Genomic DNA, 19,902 nt, shown 5'->3' on the forward strand with positions numbered 1-19,902 from the left:
GGAGACTAGTCAGGATCGAGGGAAAGATAAATGGAGCAAAGTACAGAGTGATCCTTGATGAAAACCTGTTCCGGAGCGCTCAGGACCTCAAGACTGGGGCGAAGGTTCACCTTCCAACAGGACAATGACCCTAAGCACACAGTCAAAACAACGCAGGAGTGGCTTCGGGACAAGCCTCTGCATGTCCTTGAGTGGCCCAGCCAGAGCCTGGACTTGAACCCTATCTACCTGAAAATAGCTGTGTAGCGGTGCTCCCATTCCAACCTGACAGAGCTTGAAAGGATCTGCAAAGAAGAATGGGAGAAACTCCCCAAATACAGGTGTGCCAAGCTTGTAGTGTCATACCCAAGAAGACTCGGTGGTAATCGCTGCCAAAGGTGCTTCAAAAAAGCACCGAGTAAAGGGTCTGAATACTTATGTAAACGTCATATTTCAGTTTTTTATTTGTAATAAATGTGCAAAAAGTTCTACAAACCTGTTCTTGCTTCGTCATTATGGGGTATTGTGTTTAGATTGATCAAGGGAAAAAAACGATTTTAGAATAAGGCTGTAACATAACACAATTTGGAAAAAGTCAAGGGGTTTGAATACTTTCCGAATGCACTGTATATATATTTCCATTAGTATATTACCATAGTATTTATATATTCCTGTTACCAGTCACTTTTCAGCCCTGTTTACACTGCTCTATATTATTATTAATCATGCTACCAGTCACTTTCTCCTAAACCCTTCCTACATGTTTTTTTATTTTATTTATTTAACGTTTATTTAACTAGGCAAGTCAGTTAAGAACAAATTCTTATTTACAATGACGGCCTACCCTGGACAAACCCGGACGACGCTGGGCCAATTATGAGCCGCCCTATGAGCCTCCCAATCAAGGCCGGATGTGATACAGCCTGGATTCGAACCAGGGACTGTAGTGCAGTGCCTTAGGCCGCTGTGCCGCTCCGGAGCCCATATACTTCAATATTATAATGTAAAAGGTTAAAAGCTATATATATATATATATATATATATATATATATATATATATATATAGCTTTTAAAAGCTATATATATATATATATATATATATATATATATATATATATATATATATAGCTTTTAACCTTTTACATTATAATATTGAAGTATCTTCTCAGACGGTGTGTCTTCTCCGTATCAAAATAAAAGTGTCTGCTGTCAGATGAGTGGCCCTATCACCACCTACGTTGAAAACGCTCTTTGACGTCATCGTGGGAGTGTTCCATCGGGAGAAATGAACGTTCATCAACACAATCCTCTCAGCGCCCATGTAAGTTATAATATGTAAATACACAATATAGTTTGATTGGCGAACTGTAATATCAATGTCGAGTATAGAATTTCTCATTTTGTAGTTTATTCTTGAAAGAGGTCTATTGTTTATTAAGTTGTGTTCAACCTGGTGTTAGCTAAGCTAGCGGTGTAGTAGCTGGCTGGCTAGCTAACTAACGCGTTAGCTGGCTATCGCTAAAACTAGCTAGCCACCGCTAGCTAAAGTTACTCCCAACCAAGCTGTTCTATCTTGCTAGAATTAGCTAAACTAGATAAGCGGTAACTAGTTGTCTGGGTGCAAGCGATTTACTTTAATGTGTCGTTACTGTTTGGGTATGAGCTGACTACGGTTTGTGTTGGTGTGTCAGCATTCATATATGATCAACCATGCCCTATCACATTTCCAATAGACAGATGCGCGCTAACTACATTTTCATTTAATGAAACTAGCTAACATTTGCTATTAATATTGGCTAAGTTAGTAAATAGGTGTAACTTGTTCAGTATGGTGTCTGTCAGGGAGGGAGTAGCATGGACGCCACTCAGCCGGTGTAACGTCGGGATGTGCTGCGGTGGAAATCCACGGGCACAAACCTGCTAACAAACGTTAGCTAGCTATGTCGTTACATCCTACAAAACACCGGGTGGGTGGATGTTTTCAGGCTGTCTGTGAGATCATTAGCCATACGCAACGACTAAAATGTGTCTGAACGCAAACCATATTTTTCATGTAATGTCTATTGCCGGGTTAGCATTTTAATTAGGCCTGTCCACGATAGTGGATGTAACATTAACTAGCCTCGATTAAAAATCCACACCTATGCTAATAGCTAGCTAAATGGCTCATGCTCATATTGATGATGCTGGTGGTAGTGTTGGTTGGGCACTGACGGTAACGTTAGCGGCTGTCATTTTCTATTCTGAAATGGGATGGGATAATTGTTATTTTCCACTTTATAATCTCGGTATTTAAGGTATGTAGTCAATTGCTTAGCAATACCTTGACGTTAGATTGAAGTGTGATTGTAATTAGCTAGGTGTCTTATCGCTAGTTAATTACGCACAGGCCGGTTTTGGGCGTGAACACCTCCACATATCTTGCAGCAAAGACATTTATCAACGGCTATCTGTCTGATTACGTTTATCGGATTAATTGAGCTAACAGCTCTGCGTTTAGCTCGGCAGTCAAACTAGCTAATGTCTCCTATTGTAAAAACAAACCCCACACAACGATTATTTAATTGATTGGAAAAATCGATCTGTCAGTTAGCTAAGAAATAGCAAGCTCACAGAAATGGGCTACTCAGTGGAGGCAAAGTTAGCTATCTAGGTAGCCGACTGATTGTGGCAGTTGAACTAATCTCACACGATTTAGCCAGGATTGTATTAGGCCTAGCTATTCTAGTGCTTTGTGTTGACAGGTAGGCCCATCACACCCCTTGAAGATGTTGGCATTGGTTTGCCTATCCCAGGCCAGTGTCTGTGCACCTGTTTTGTCTTAGTCTTTATGACGGCCCACTGGACTAGACAGAAGGATATGCAGTGCAATAGCACATTGAATCAGGCGAATGTACTGTATTAAGTCCAGTGGTGTAAAAATACTTGAAGTACTACTTAAGTCGTTTTTTGGGGTTATCTGCACTTTACTATTTATATTTTTGACTACTTTTACTTTAGTACATTCCTAAAGAAAATAATGATACTTTTTACTCCATACATTTTCCTTGACACCCATTAGTAGTCGTTACATTTTGAATGCTTAGCAGGACAGGAAAACAGTCAAATTCACGCACTTATCAACCGAACATCCCTGGTCATCCCTACTGCGTCTGATCTGGCAGACTCATTAAACACACATGCTTCGTTTGTAAATGTTGTCTGAATGTTGGAGTGTGCCTGTGGCTTTCTGTAAATTACAATACAAGAAAATGGTGCCACCTGGTATGCTTTAATATAAGGAATTTGAAATAATTTTTACCTTTACTTTTGATACTTAATCACAGTTATTTGTGAGTCACACATGTGTAATTGAACTCCAGGGAGTTTCTCAAAAGCATTATGATCATATTTAAGTCAATTTGTTGGCCATGGATGAACCGTGATCTTAACACTATCAGTCCTATCAGTCCTGAGATCCCAGCAAATCACATATTCGACTTTCATTTGTCTGCATGTTCAGCCCTTACATTAGCTTCACAAATACAATTTAGTTTAAAACCATCTTCTTTATAGGACAACCAGGATTACAAGTAGAACACAACAATTTGTCATAAACCGGTGCATTTGTGAGTTTTATCGACAAATGTCAATAAAATAAGGTCCGCCAAAGCAAAAACATGATGAATGCTGTAAGTACAGAATTAGTTGTGTGGAGTTTGTGACAGAAACTTTGAGCTTATTATAGACACTATGTCCTGGGATTTCCAGTTATCTTCTATGTAGAAGAGCTCTTTGGACTCTACTCCCTTGTCTCACAAACACCGCTCTAGCTCAGCCCCCATTAAGCACACAGATTAATGGAATCTATGGATGCAGAAGAAATAGACCAATTCAGTTGTACAAACCAGAATCTCTAACACAATGTTTAAAATGGTTTAGAAGTCCAAAACACACCAGCGGTATGGTGGGACTCCTTGGGTTAATGGTAAAGATGTTTGAAAACCTGCCCTGACATATTTCTTTCCTTTTCAGCATGTGACATTCCGAAACATCAGTGGAAACTGTTGACTGAAGAGAAAAGGACATCCCAGCTCTTGTACTTTGAAAGAGTGTTCAAAGGAAGTGGGTTTTTGGAAATTTCCTTGGAATACTTAGGCTTTTCCTATGCAGTGAAATCCCAATAGGCCTGCTGATGACCGGAACTCAAGGTATGCTTCCCAGTAAAGCCAAACTAAAGTAGCTAGCCAAACTTAAGGGATCCTAGACTAATTGCCAATCGCACCTTTCCTAAAGCTAGTTTTTGTGTAAAAGAAGGCCGCTTTTGAGCTTTAAAAAATGGAGCCTGAAATAGTTGTGGTATTAATGTTACAGCCATGTTGGCTTTCATCAGAATGAAGAATAGCTTTTGGTAGATGAACAGTGGTAAAAATAGATGAGAAGATGGATGCAGGCGGACACAGCACATTAAGACATTGTCCCCTTCCTGGACAAAGGGCCATGCTGTAGATGCCATGTGAAAGTAGACAGTTACAGTGAATGGACACAAGTACAGATATGGTTGCCAATGTGGTAGATACATTTGCATGAAGTATCTTCTCCATGTAGGCACATGCAGTATAGACTGTAGAGAGAGACACACATACACACATGCTGGTGTGACCTTGGAAGGCTGCATGCATGAGGCGGCCGAGGGAAAGAGGGGGGCGATCTCAATTGCATACTCCTCGCGTCCTCTCTCCTCGTCTCCTTCTCAAAACACATTAGAGGAGAAGGTCAGAGGGAAGTGACCTCTGACTTTCTCATCCAATGGGTTTTGAGAAGGAGGGAGGACGCGAGGAGTATGCAATTGAGATCTTCCCAGTGATAGGAGAGTGTTGGCTGACCCACTTCTGACAGAGATAATGTAGCGCCCTAAAGGAGGAAAAGAGACTGGGGGTGTCATGGTGTGCTTCACTGTGTGAATGTCTGTTAGTACACTTGTCCATGTACTCGTAGATCGGGGCGGCAGGTAGCCTAGTGGTTAGAGCGTTGGGCCTGTAACCGAAAGGTTTCCAGATCGAATCCCCGAGCTGACAAAGTGAAAATCTGTCGTTCTGCCCATGAACAAGGCAGTTAAACCACTGTTCCTAGACCGTCAATGTAAATAAGAATTTGATCTTAACTGACTTGCCTAGATAAATATGCATTTTGGACTACATCTGTGGCAGTAGGTAGTCTGATATTACAGCATTAGGTCCTGTCTGCTTAATAATGCATTCATAATGCCATTAGACTGCCTAATCACTCTGTGGAACATGCATGTCACTGTGTGCTTTTGTTTGGTTTGTGTGTAGCCTACCTGCTCACTTGTTAACCACTGCGTCCCCTCAGTGAATTCGGGCCTGCAAATGGGCCTATATATAGCCGGACCTTTCAGTCTCGCTTGCAATAAGTTAAACATGGGGTGAAATGAGGAGGGGAACGGGTAAGAGCGTTAGGGGATTTCCACTGATAGCTGAGGAGTATGCAGATATGCCTGTTGACATCTACTTTAGCCTATTTGGTGAGGTCAAGTGTTAGTTACTGCTAAGTGTGCAGCGCTTCTGGGCGAGATTAGCCATAGTGTTACCTCAGTGTTACCTCAGTGTTACCTCAGTGTTACCTCAGTGTTACCTCAGTGTTACCTCAGTGTTACCTCAGTGTTACCTCAGTGTTACCTCAGTGTTGGGTTAATGTTACAGGCTTAGTGTTCCAGCTATGAGGAAGGGACTTACTCAAATGAAGCAATCTCTCAATCCTATCCATTTGGGAAACTTTCACTCTGTCATTAGTAGTGTTTTTTTCCTATGCTGTATTTGGGCGTTGCGCTATGCAGGCAGTTTTTCTCTGCATCCTCCAATCTGCTAATGTGAGGGGAAATTGTGGTGATGTATTATAATTTGCGAGTGGGTAGGGAGTTGTGTGGGAGGCATCGTGTCCGGCTTGTGCCAGTAAACTGGTGGTGACTGAATTCTTTCCTTTTTCCTCTTCCTTTAGTTGTGTGCGGATTGGGCAACTGGTGTGGTTGGTGGGTTCCACTGACAGGCACTTACTCTGTCCGAAGCGGCACCCTGTCCCCTGTATAGTGCACTACTTTTTGACCAGAGCCCATCAAAAGTAGTGTACTATGTAGGAGGATTTGGTTCCTTTTGGGATGAAGGCTTTGACTAAAAAGCAGGTTCTTGGCTCACTGCACAAAAGGAGCTCTGCTGGTCAGCGTCTCTCAAGCTTTGTGTCCCTCATTACTTCCGTTATTTACTGTAACACTCATGATGTATCGGACCTCTACTGCTCTGCTCGTAGCTCTCCTGAGTAATCTGGATGGAGTCATCACTGCGAGGTGTTCCACACACCTTCATGTCATGGTCTCATATTTTGAGTGTGCACAAGGCAGTGAAGATATTTGCTGTTAAGATGAGGACTTCTCAAAATGTATTCTAGGAGGAGTCCCTGAAGCCCCTCAGTGAGTGTGTACAGGTCTCGTTGATTCTGTGCAGTTTGTACACGGCTGATTTGAGCACGGGTCCGTGTGCCGCCGTTGCCAGCGTCATTTATTTGTATCTCGTCATTGGTTCCATTTTGATAGTGATTTCCCTCTGACGTTGACCTCTTCCTCCGCAGCCAACCCTGAGCTGTAAGTCGGAAGAGGAGAAGCTGGACGGAGGGTAAGATCTATCTATCCCTGGCTCTCTTTTTTTATTTTTTCTCTTTCTTGCCACCTGTTTCTTCTTGCTCTCTCCTTTTCCCTCGCGCTCTCTTCCTCTATCTCTTCCCCCTTTCTTTGCTGTTGCTAAGTAAAATACAGTCTTTATATAAAGTGCTTTCCTGGAGCTCAACTCTCAGACGATGTGGATTTAGCCTTAGCCATCTCCGCTCACGGCTCCATGCTTGATCTGGTCTCTGAGGTCAAGGCTCTCTACAGGGATATCATGGCGCAACTCTGGGTTCCTCATCCAGATAAGAACCCACCAGAAGATTCCATTATATTCATTTATATTTTGTTTCATTATTACTTATCTTTTTCATACTATTTACTTTAAACTCATTCGAAATCCTCAAAGGGTATGTTTTTCCCCCCACCCATTTTAGTAAAGAAATAGTTTCTGAAATGCTGTGTATCTTATATTAGACTACAAACGACTGTCTAAGTAAATAACAAATGAAGGCAATGTTTGTTAACCTCTGCCTGACAAGGAAACCACAGTCAGATTAGGCTAGTTAACCCAGGTCCTGTGACGTGCTTTCGTCCTCTAAAAGTGCGTTTGCAATATGACACACTGAAGTGCCACTATCTATGGAAACTGTACAATAAAACCCCAGCATTTCAGAAATTGTTTTTGGAAATTATTTTGTTTAGCACGACACCCGTCATTGCTGTAGAAGTCTGCTTTCTTTAGTAGAGTTGTTTTGTAAGTGGGTTTGGACATCACAGACGTTGTGGTTTGGGTCATATGGATTTACCATACTGAACAAAAATATAAACGCAACAATTTCAAAGATTTTAGTTACAGTTCATGTAAGGAAATCAGTCAATTTAAATATATTCATTAGACCCGAATCTATGGATTTCACATGACTGGGAATACAGATGATTGCACCTCAGGATCTCGTCATGGTGTCTTTGTGCATTCAAATTGGCATCAATTTAAAATGCAATTTTGTTTGTTGTCCATAGCTTATACCTGCCCATACCATAACCCCACAGCCACCATGGGGCAGTCTGTTCACAACGTTGACATCAGCAAACCCGCTCTCCCGCACGAGGCCATACACGTGGTCTGTGGTTTTGAGGCTGGTTGGACCTACGTCATTTGAGAGAATTTGTCAGGAGGTGTATTATGGTAGAGAAATTAACATTACATTCTCTGGTGACAGCTCTGCTGGACATTCCTGCAGTCAGCATGCCAATTGCACGCTGCCTCAACTTGAGACATCTGTGACATTGTATTGTGACAACTGCACGGTTGAGTGGGATTTTATTGTCCCAGCACAAGGTGCACCTGTGTAATGATCATGCTTTTTAATCAGCTTCTTGATATGCCAAACCTGTCAGGTGGATGGATTGTCTTGGCAAAGGAGAAATGCTCACTGACAGGGACGTAAACTAATTTGTGAACAAAATTTGAGAAGCTTTTTGTGCGTATGGAACATTTCTGTGATCTTTTATTTCAGCTCATGAAACATGGGACCAACACTTTACATGCTGCGTTTTTATATTTTTGTTCAGTGTAATAATAAAACATATTTGAACATACAAATATATATAAATAAATCGAGTCAACTAAACTCGAGCCTCAATGTTTCAAAGCTGACACGAGTTCAACCTCTGCCTGCTGCTTTTTGTAATCATTGTTTTAATTATGGTGCTTTCTTTTGTCCCATCCACTCACTGTTGCATGTCATAATCCATTTTATTTCCCTTTTTGTGTTAGACGAGCATGTCTTTGAGCCAATCCGCATGCACGCGCATAGGGCCCAAGTGAGTGAGCGCCATACTCCTTGCTTCCCGACTTTTGAAGCTGCCTCTCAAAGGGGGTGTGTTGTTGGGGCGTAGCTAGACCCCCGCACCCCCAGAGTTGACCCTGTGGCTGAGCGTCAGCCTGGCGCCCCCTGATGGATCAGGCTAGTAGTGAGCAGAGTCCTGAGGAGCCGGATGCGGGAGGTCGGGCGGAGCAGGAGGTGGGCCGAAGGGCGTCTGAGTCGGAGCACGGCCTGTCCAAAATCACCCACAATGCACTGGAGAACATGGGCGCGCTTGGCCACGGCCTGAAGCAGCTTTTCCAGCCGCAGCGACGCCGCTCGTCCGTCTCCCCGCACGACGCCGCCGCCTCCTCCTCAGGTTGCCCCGCCCTTGAGCCCCCTGACGGTGGGGGGCCAGAGGTTGGGGACGCCCACTCGGCACCCGGTCCGGACTCTGACCCCCACACTACTTCCTCCGCTCCCCCTGCAGCTCTGAGCCGCGTTCTGCAGCAAATCCGTGGCGCGCCCCCCATAATGAAGCGAGGGACCAGTCTGCAGAGCCGCCGCACCAAGGCGGGGGGGACCGGGGACCCCCCCCAGAAAGGCAGCCCCCAGATCCACCGGAGGAGTACCCAGGAGGTTATGCTGCTGCAGGCTGGCCGCCCGCGCTCCTCCTCCACCACGGACACGCCCACCAGCCCCGCCCTGGCCGACATGCTGCTCACTTCCGGGTACCACTCCACTGAGGAGCCTGACAGGGTGAGTTGAAACTAGGCCCCTACAGGGGTTGGTCCCCTGTAAAACCTACCCACTGGTGCAGACAGGCCACTGCAAGCTTTTCACCTATATTTAAAACAAAATATGTAATAAACAAGCAGCTGCTGCTAGAGAAAATGCATATCTAAATGGAAGCACAGTATTGGAAGGTCAGAATTCATGATTTACTGTGAAATGAAATCGATCATATTGGGCTTACTGGCTTGCCTTCCTCTGGATGTTCTTGGATGAAGGAGTGAAAGGAACTGTCATTACTGGCAGGTCCGTGTGTGTGTGTGTGTGTGTGTGTGTGTGTGTGTGTGTGTGTGTGTGTGTGTGTGTGTATTGGTCACTATGTGCTCTAAGCCTTTCTATATTTAGCTGTGGCTGTCTCCAAGTATACTTCAGGTCAGCCAGCGAAGGCTTGACTTGCAGGCCAAAACAAGCTGAAAAGCGGCTGATCCCCTGACATCTCTGACACTGTCCTCCAACATTTTAGATGTAGACTGGTCCTCACTGGAATTGCTCAAATCCGTAGAAATTTGGAGTACACTGTATTAACAATATTTTGCCAATGAATGAATAGTGACTGACTTAGTAGCAGGACAGTGCATTTCTAAATCCTTCACGCTGTTAGGATTGAGTGTTGAACTCCTAGACAACTAGTACAACTAGCCCATCATTGTGTCTGAGGTATACCCATCATGCACAGTGCATACCCCTGGCAGTCACCTCGCAATGCTTGATGACACCACCAAGCCTTTTGAGCAGGAAGGGTATGAATCGGGCAGTAGGATGACGAACCTAAGCAGTCTGTTCCACCAACAGCAGACCGTGGCCACCCTACTGTGTGAACTGTAATTAACTCGCGTTACATGAGCAGCTAACAGGCTAGTGGCTAGCTACAGTAGCGTCTGGATGTGTCTGTAGTTGAGCGACTCAGTCTGTCGGTCTTAGAGAAAGCAAAAGTCCTTTCCATCCCCACATAAGCTGTCTGAACTGACAGTGATGGAAGTGCAACTCCACTGTAGTTAGTGGCCTTCGTCTGGCCCAACTCCCCAGAACGGAACATAAATCATTCATTCTGGGCTGATCTCCAGCACCGCCATTCTAGAATCCCACCTCTCTGTGTAGAAAATAGATTTGAGAACATAACATTTTTATTTTTCTGGTTGAGAAAAATGCTTTAGCTTCAGTTAAGCCACACCATTTACTGTGAATAGGGAAGTTACACACACACACACACACACACACACACACACACACACACACACACACTCTGTATGGCATCCCTGTCTGATGGATTACTGCTCAGTAAATAGACATGGGTTCCTCTGGAGATATTTATGGAAGGCTGTTTTTACAAATTATTAACATGTTCCTTTATGGCAAATCAGTCTGAGGTAACATTATGTAGGGTGTCCAGCCACTGCCCAGAGGGGGTGAATGTCACTTCTGTATGTTATAATAGGCAGAATCTACCACAAACCCAAAGCTTCCTTATGTTATAAAATACATTTTACCAAGACATCTGATTATTTGTGTTCTGAGTCGTTCAGTGGGGTCTTTCTCTAATGTGTCATTAACGTTATTTCCAAAAAGTCCGATTTTGTAACTTAATATATCCGATAATAAGCACAGAGCACTGTTGATATAGCGGTGCAGGCTTCTCATAACTTTTGAGGATTTATAATTTTGTCGTTGTCAGTTGTTTCTGCAAAAGGTGCATTTCACAAATGTCATTAAATGTAAAAAGCTTGGAACATGCTCAATAATCCATGGCCATTTCACTGAGAGACGCTTGTTTTTGTGAAGTCTTCGAAGAGGAGTTTCGACTAAATGTGAAAAGCATACGCGTCATGTCTCAATCGATATCCATTTTACCTCTATTGTTTTATGTCCTGCGGATTCGAGAATGACGACCCGTTCAATGGGAAGGTGAGCCTCTCAGAATTAAGGCTACGGGCTACCGTTCACCGAATCCAGCCTAACTGATGCGATAGAGATATACACTACCGTTTAAAAGTTTGGGGTCACATAGAAATGTCCTTGTTTTTGAAAGGAAAGCATTTTATTTTTTTGTCCATTTTAAAATAACATCAAATTGATCAGAAATGCAGTGTAGACATTGTTAATGTTGTAAATGACTATTGTAGCTGGAAACGGCAGATTTTTTTATGGAATATCTACATAGGCTACAGAGGCCCATTATCAGCCACCATCACTCCCGTGTTCCAATGGCATGTTGTGATAGCTATCCAAGTTTATAATTTTAAAAGGTTAATTGATCTTTAGAAAACCCTTTTGCCTAGAAGGCCAGCATCCCGGAGTCACTTCTTCACTGTTGACGTTGAGACTGGTGTGTTTGCGGGTACTATTTAATGAAGCTGCCAGTTGAGGACTTGGGAGGCAGCTGTTTCTCAAACTAGACACTCTAATGTACTTGTCTTCTTGCTCAGTTGTGCACCAGGGCCTCTCACTCTTTCTATTCTGGTTAGAGACAGTTTTTGCTGTTCTGTGAAGGGAGTAGTACACAGCGTTGTAAGCAATCTTCAGTTTCTGATAATGGGCCTCTGTACGCCTATTTAGATATTCCATTTAAAATCCGCTGTTCCTAGCTACAATAGTCATTTACAACATTAACAATGTACACTGTATTTCTGATCAATTTGATGTTGTTTTGATGGACAAAAACTCAGCTTTTCTGTCAAAAACAAGGACATTTCTAAGTGACCCCAACCTTTTGAACGGTTGTGTGTGTGTGTGTGTGATATATTTATATATAAAAAATGGGTTGTCATTTAGTCCCCCTAATTCTGACCATCCTACAAGGGTAAAAACTAACTTTTGAAGGGATTATGATAGAGACATGAGGTTTGGATCACTGGGTTTTCTTGGATGATTATCTACACAATTAACATTTTACACACTGGTCAAAATGTGTTTTTGATTGGAGACCCTATATTATGATTATACGGTGTTGGCTGATTTGATCATGTTTGCATTATAGTTACTTTCCACTCCATTTGGCTACTTTTAATGCTCTTCCTCAATCTTACACGACAGTCTCTGATCTATCCTTCTCTCCTCCCATCTTCTCTTCCTCCTCGTTACTCTGTCTTTCCTGGGTCAGCTGGATTGTCTGGACGGTTCCGGCCCGGCTGTATCGCCCAACGCCCTCTCCTGCGGAGCCGACGGCTACGGGCTGGACTCGGTCGACACCACCCCCGACCCCCAGCGCACAAAACAGGCCATTGCCCAGCTGCAGCAGAAGATCCTCAAGCTCACCGAGCAAATCAAGATTGAGCAGACGGCCAGAGACGACAACGTGGCCGAGTACCTGAAGCTGGCCAACAACGCGGACAAGCAGCAGAGTGCCCGCATCAAACAGGTGTTTGAGAAGAAGAACCAGAAGTCGGCCCAGACCATTCAGCAGCTGCAGAGGAAGCTGGAGCACTACCACCGCAAACTGAGAGAGGTGGAGCACAACGGTATCCCCCGTCAGCCCAAAGACGTGCTCCGAGACATGCACCAAGGCCTCAAGGGCGTGGGCGCTAAGGTTAGCGTTATGAACATTTTAACATCACATGTACTTTCCTTATGAGGTCATCCCGCTTATTTTTCACCAGTGTTATTTCTACCACTAGTGTGCCACTGCAACTGCTAATGTGAGTACTACCACCACCATCAATCTATTTTTTTCTGGTTTTAGTCACTTGTCCTTTTCAGAGTAATTAGCAGCACAAAGTTTCCTACAGAATTCAATAGATTGCGTGTAGAATATGCATGTCTCAGACCTGGGTTCATAAATACTATTCAAAATCATTTCATACTTTAGCTGGGCTTGACTGGTGCAATAACTTATAGAAGAGTCGCAAACCGTGCCCATCTGTCACTCCAGGCAGACGCTAAAAGTATTTGAAAGATTAAGTGGTATTTGAACTAGGGGTGTGAAACGTTTTAAAATGAAATCGGGATCCCTAATGTTTAGAAAAAGTATCCCCCCCCCCCCGCCCCCCCATCGCTAATGATGCGTGTATTTGTTTAGTCTTTGGTCTGTTGCATGTAGAATTTCCTAGCCTGTTCATTGGTTTACTGAAGTTAAGAAATTGCGAAGTACATTGCGTGCTACAGCTTCTGATTGCCGACAGATGGGCCTAGTGCACAGTTCTGCCTGTTGGCCGACCTGCCTATACTCTGCCCCTCCCCTCTCTCTCTGTCGCTCACTAAGAAAGATGCGAGTGTTTGGGAAGTACAGCATCTAATCGGTCTCTGTTTTTTAATCTTAGCCGGAAGATATTTTTTTTCTACTAAATGTCTTGTTATGGTATTTAACAAACTTTAGACCTAAAGTTGCGCGCAGTCAGATTATTGATTATTTGATTGACACTTCTGGTAATTAGTACCGCTTCAGTGGTATTCCTTTACAGACAAGTAAAATGCCCGCTCAGTCGCGCTTCGAAACTCTCCAGATAGTTTAGTGTCGACATTTTAAAAAGCTTTAACGTACCCTTACAGACAAACATGCCGTGGCTGAGGCCCTTTCAAGGTTATATGGCTGCAGTAGATATAACTTCATTGCCCGGCCCAGCGGTCATGCATTAGGACCATTATTCTGCATTGTGGAATTTTCAGATTTATTCTGGTAAATCGTAAAAAGAAAATGGCAGTTAAAACGCTTATCAAAATTGTCCATTTGTCACATCCCTAAGTTGAACCCAGGTCTGGTATCTCTGTCCCATGTGTTTTCACTACCACCGTAGTCTCCCCTCCCTCCCTAGTTAGTAACTGACCCATCTCCCCCCAACAGGTCACCGGTGGCCTCTCCAGCTTCTCCCACGCCACTCACTCGGCGGCCGGGGCCGTGGTGTCCAAGCCTCGCGAGATCGCCTCCCTCATCCGCAACAAGTTTGGCAGCGCAGACAACATCTCTGCCCTGAAGGACTCCCTGGACGAGCCACAGGAGGATGGTCCCGTTCTGGGGACTGGGGGGTCCAGGACCCTGGGGGGGGCCTCTAGCCCCAAGTACGGCAGCGAGGACGACTGCTCCAGTGCCACCTCCGGCTCGGCTGGGGCCAACAGCATCACAGGGGCCCCCGGGGGCCCGCCCAGCTCTAAGGGCTTGAACACACTGGAGCACGGCCAGAGCTTGGGCTTGGACACGCTGCTCCACGAGGTCCAGGAGCTCCGGGACAGCCAAGGTCGGCTGGATGAGTCGTTTGACAGCCTGAAAAGCCACTACCAGAGAGACTACACCATGATTATGCAGGCCCTGCAGGAGGAGAGATACAGGTAGCCACTGCATGCCACACACAACCTGGGACGCAACCGGTATTAAATAGACTAGACCAGTTGTTACCAACGGGTCGATCGACTGAGCGACCTTCAAGGCAATTTTAGTTGATCAAACATTTCTGTAGAAAAGGCTACCTGGGTGGCAGGTAGCCTAGCGGTTAAAAGGGTAAGGCCAGTAACTGAAAGGCCACTGGTTCGAATCCCAGAGCCGACTAGTTGAAACATCTGTCGATGTGCCCTTGAGCAAGGCACTTAATCCTAATTTCTGCTGTTAGTCGCTCTGTATAAGAGCGTCTGCTAAATGACTCAAATGTGAAAATGATAAAGCCTATATATGATAAATGACGATAAAGCCATATATATATATATATATATATATATGTCTTGCTCTGTTGGCGGTAGGTGCACTTGATTCCGAAGCACTGTGCCGGGTAGGCAAAGTGTTCCCATTTTTGAACCATTTTCTCTGAAGGGACACATTCTGCTTAACCGGCGGACCAGGAGTGCTAAATCAAGCGCGCCTACTGTGCTGGCCAATCGGCTAGTTCAAATCACCATGCCTACAGCTTCCATGACCCCCACAGCAAAGTTTGATACCAGCCTACTAGCATACTTGAGACTTCAACTTTGACAGTGTCTCTTTAGTCATAGTTTTCAAAGAATACAGCAAGGAGCTGCTGTTTTTGTAACGGAGTTCATGTTTAAGTTTTTATTCAGCATTGTCAACACAAAACAAAAACGCACTTCTCCCTACTTCCACTAGTGCTACAACCAGCACTGCAGCTGCAATGAATGAATGAATGAATGAATTGAGTAGCCAAGTGTATCGATAGGCCTGCGTTTTTATTATTAGCAGCTCGTCGTGTCTATTGTAATATAGAGGAATATTTAACTTTCTCTAGTTATAGGAACAACATGAATTTGTGCATGAGGCAGAAATAATGTTGTGCGACTCAAGGTTCACCATCAGGTGGAAGACTGTCCTCTCTCTCTGGTCAGTCTCACCGGAGGAAAGGAGTGAGCAGGGACCGTGAGAGGTGGACTCTGCTTCTCTCTCCCCTCTGCTGAAACTGACCGTCAGATGCAGGGAGCATCAGTTTCCCCAGTGGGAGAAACTCCCCAAATACAGGTGTGCCAAGCTTGTAGCGTCATGCCCAAGAAGACTCAATGCTGTAATTGCTGCCAAAGGTGTTTCAACAAAGTATTGAGTAAAGGGTCTGAATACTTATGTAAATGTGATGTTTCAGTTTTTTTTATTTTAAATTTGGTATAAATTAGCAAAAATTTCTAATCCTGTTTTCGCTTTGTCATTATGGGGTATTGTGTGTAGATTGAGGGGGGGGGGGGGGGACTATTTAATTAATTTTAGAATAAGGCTGTATCAAAGTCAAGGGGTCTGAATACTTTCCGTAGCCACTGTGCCTTCAAAGTATTCCCACCCCTTGACTTTTTCCACAGTTTGTTACATTACAGCCTTATTCTAAAATACTAACCTAGCCTAATTGACAGAGAAAATGAACCCTGTACAGAATTAATATTCCAAATAACCCATAATGTCAAAGTGGAATTGTGTTTATTGACATTTTTACAAATTAATTTAAAAATGAAACGATGAAATGTCGTGTCTAAGTATTCAACCACTTTTGTTATGGCAAGCCTAAATTAGTTGAATAAAAATGTGCTTAAGAAGTCATAAGTTGCATGGCCAATACAAAGACACAGGTGTCCTTCCTCACTCAGTTGCCAGAGAGGAAGGAAACTGCTCAGGGATTCACAATGTGGCCAATGGTGACTTTAATACAGAGTTTAATAGTTGTGATAGGAAAAACATTGTAGCTACTCAAAAAGTCTGTACGGAATTAAAATATTCCAAAACATTCATACTGTTTACAACTTGTTGTCCTGAAATATGAAGTGTTATGTTTGGTACAAATCCAATACAACACATTAGACTACCTATCTCCATATTTTAATGTAGGTGGTGGCTGCATCATGTTATGGGTATTCTTGTAATCATTAAGGACTGGGGAGTTTTTCAGGATTAAAAAATAAATGGAATGGAGCACAGGCATAATCCTAGAGGAAAACCTGGTTGTCTGCTTTCCACTAGACACTGGGAGATGAATTCACTTTTCAGCAGGATAATAACCTAAAACACAAGGCCACATCTACACTGGAGTTGCTTACCAAGAAGACAGTGAATGTTTACAGTTTGGACTTAAATCTGCTTGAAAATGTATGTCAAGACTTAAATGGTTGTCTAGCAATGATCAACAACCAATTTGACAGAGCTTGAAGAATTTTGAAAAGAATAATGGGGAAAATGGTACAATCCAAGTGTGCAAAGCTCCGAGAGACTTACCCAGAAACACTCACAGCTGTAATCGCTGCCAAAGGTGATTCTAACATGTATTGACTCCGGGGGTGTGAATACTTATGTAAATTGAGATTTAATTTTCAATATATTTGCAAAAAACTCTAAACATATTTTCACTTTGCTATTATGGGATGTTGTGTATAGATGCGTGATAAAAATCTATGTAATACATTTTGAATTCAGGCTGTAACACAAAATGTGGAATAAGTCAAGGGGTATGAATACTTTCTGAAGGCAGAGTACATACTCACTGAATTTAGCAGTTGCTAAGAGATGCAAAATCCCCCTGTTACTAAATTTAGAATACCGGTATACTTTCTCAGTTCAAAATAACTCTTATCACTCAGCACCAGCAAACATTTCCACTAACACTTCCTTTCATGACACATTTTATAATAAATAAAAAAATACATGTATATGTAGCAAAAATATATATATATTTTTGTCCTCAAAGGGAGGGGTTAATGCAAGGACGTGTTTGATTGGTACTGTGTGTGTTCAGGTGTGAGCGTTTGGAGGAGCAGCTGAATGACTTAACAGAGCTGCACCAGAATGAGATCCTGAACCTGAAGCAGGAGCTGGCCAGCATGGAGGAGAAGATCGCCTATCAGTCATACGAGAGAGCTAGAGACATTCAAGTAGGTTCTGTCAGCAATTGAAATAAGGAATATTTTTACCTCATACCTTTTAGCTCCAGTGAACTTAATTTGTTTCTTCTTTCTCCCCCCCTTGATATGTTATACGATAGGGTCTCGCTGTGTTTTGTGGTGCAGTGTACTTGGTGACATTCCTACCTGTTTAACCATGTCCCCCCTCCCGCCCCCATATGTAGGAGTCTCTAGAGGTGTGCCAGACGCGCATCTCCAAGATGGAGCTGCAGCAACAACAGCAGCAGGTGGTCCAGCTAGAGGGCCTAGAGAACGCCACGGCCCGGACCCTGCTGGGCAAGCTCATCAACGTACTGCTAGCCGTCATGGCCGTGCTCCTGGTCTTCGTCTCCACCGTGGCCAACTGTGTGGTGCCCCTGATGAAAACGCGCAGCCGCACCTTCTCCACGCTGCTCTTTGTCGTCCTCCTCGCCTTCCTGTGGAGGAACTGGGAGGTCATCTCGCAGTACCTGGATCGCTTCCTGTTGTCCCCGAGTTGACCTACAGGGGTGGGGCTCTCTCAATGAGTGACGAAGGGAGGTGATGGTGGGGCGGGGCTCCCTGAACAATGAGGGACAGAGGTGGGGCCTGGTGTGGGGGGACGACTAACTAACAAACCCGTACACTGCCTCTGATGCATGTGGTGGAGCCAGGCCAGCACAAAGGGCGGGCTTAGCGGAAAGGAGGATGAGGAGCCAGGAGATCTGCATACTTACTTCTCTCGCTCTCTCCAAGCAGTGCAATTGTTTACACGTGGAAGACGTTTTCTTACTTTAGAATTGATTCAAGTGGTATTGAATTTGTTTCTTCTTGTTATTGCAGTCATTAATGCAGATGCTTGAGGGCTTTCTCTTGTGGCAGGATTGGGAAGGTAAACAGCTGGCATGTTGATGATCCACATGGCTAGTGACTTTACCCTTTTCTCTACATCCAAAATCTCTCTTCCTTTTCTCTCTTTAACCCTAAAATCTCTCCTTTCTCCCTTTTCTTACTCCCAATATGTTCTCTTCCATGTTTGTCTTCCTCTGCCCCTCTTCTCAATCACCCCAGTCTTTGCCCATTTCACCAAATCGCTCTTCTTTCTGGGAGGATTGATGTGACTAGCTACAGTGCACTGCTGTGGACAAAATCAAATTTATCACTGGATCAAGCAAGTGATGGGTTCTTGACTTGTTTCTATTGGACGAGCTAAACGCGACGTTGGGCCTGATTGGATCAGAACTGAGTCGGAATATGCTCAGCTTGAAGCCCCGCACTCTTGGCCTGTTGGATCTGCCCCTGCTGAGACTATAAACTGAATGAACATACTTGAAGAGCTGTGAAACTGCTCAGACTTTCAGTGCTTCCGTACTGTTTCTATTAGTGACAATGAAATGTCAACTTTTTATTTTTTAAAACAAATAAACATGTGGTTTTAAAAATGAAGGATTGAGTCAACAAACCCAGTTTCTATTTCAACCTCATGTTTGATGAGTAGAAAATATTGCCTGTATTGACAAGCTAGTCGAGCTCTAACAATGTCCTCAAAGATGGGAGGTGACACCTTTCTAGCCAATGAGGGTAGATAAGTGTGACTGGGTCATAGATAGGCCTCATCTGTGACCGCTTCAATGGCGTTGTCTATGCTCTCCAATTTAAAGTATTACATTCCTTCAATGGCAGATTTCTCCTGACTCGTAGGAATTCCCACCCAGTTGACTGTTAAAATAGTGTAAGCCCTCCATTGCAATGTCTATGCTGAAATGGGTTATCCATAAGTATCACAACAGGCACAACTCCAATATGAAGTAGTTTTTTCAGTTGCAGAAATGCCACATGCGTCCACAACCTAACAATTACAAAACTTGGATTCGATCAAATAACCCCCACGTGGAAAATTGCCAAATATTTTTCGACCAAATTCAACTCATTGACCTCCATATAAATTGCTCACGTCGTGGACAGATTCTGGGCAGAGTAAAAACTTGCTTCACTTCTTCCCGTGTATCCTTTTTCAAATCCAGGTTTTGAGGTCCACAGCGTTAATGATTTATTCATCTCCTTAGGGGTGGTTGAGTAAAAGCTGGTTAAACTTCCAGGGAATAAAGAACCAGGAGCACCAGTGAACAGCAATGTTCTGGTTTGGGTACCTTTTGAATATCAAACTGAAGACCCAATTAGTTCTTGCACCCCCTTGTGGACAAACTGAAATGGTACAACATGTTGCATTGCACCTTTGTGGGCACTGACCCATAAGACTAGTTTTTGAATAGTTATGGGAAATGTTTAGTTCTAACTATATAGAAAGACTGCTACCACAAACCAGCAGCATCAAAAAATCCATGGTGGAGAGAACAGTGAAGGACCAGTATCAGGGCCGTCCCTCAGGAGACTGGTACAAGATGTCAT

General features: G+C 43.8%; 1 protein-coding gene across 3 annotated transcripts; it reads left to right on the top strand.

Annotated features, from left to right (window-relative positions):
• Positions 1–1,219: 1,219 nt before the first annotated feature.
• Positions 1,220–18,939, top strand: tmcc1b (transmembrane and coiled-coil domain family 1b). 3 transcript variants are annotated; one of them, XM_039013536.1, is made up of 8 exons: positions 1,220–1,300; positions 3,994–4,169; positions 6,601–6,644; positions 8,412–9,198; positions 12,329–12,754; positions 14,006–14,487; positions 17,370–17,505; positions 17,700–18,939. In XM_039013536.1, the coding sequence occupies exons 4-8, from the start codon at positions 8,593–8,595 to the stop codon at positions 18,012–18,014; spliced, it is 1,965 nt and encodes a 654-aa protein (XP_038869464.1). In that variant the 5' UTR covers positions 1,220–1,300; positions 3,994–4,169; positions 6,601–6,644; positions 8,412–8,592; the 3' UTR covers positions 18,015–18,939. The 3 variants fall into 3 exon arrangements, with proteins under 3 accessions (XP_038869464.1, XP_038869479.1, XP_038869469.1); XM_039013551.1 differs by having other exon boundaries at positions 8,930–9,198; XM_039013541.1 differs by lacking the exon at positions 6,601–6,644 and having other exon boundaries at positions 8,930–9,198.
• The last annotated feature ends 963 nt before the right edge of the window (positions 18,940–19,902 follow it).

The sequence above is a fragment of the Salvelinus namaycush genome, chromosome 2 (assembly GCF_016432855.1).
Source record: "Salvelinus namaycush isolate Seneca chromosome 2, SaNama_1.0, whole genome shotgun sequence".
NCBI classification, from domain to species: Eukaryota; Metazoa; Chordata; class Actinopteri; order Salmoniformes; family Salmonidae; genus Salvelinus; species Salvelinus namaycush.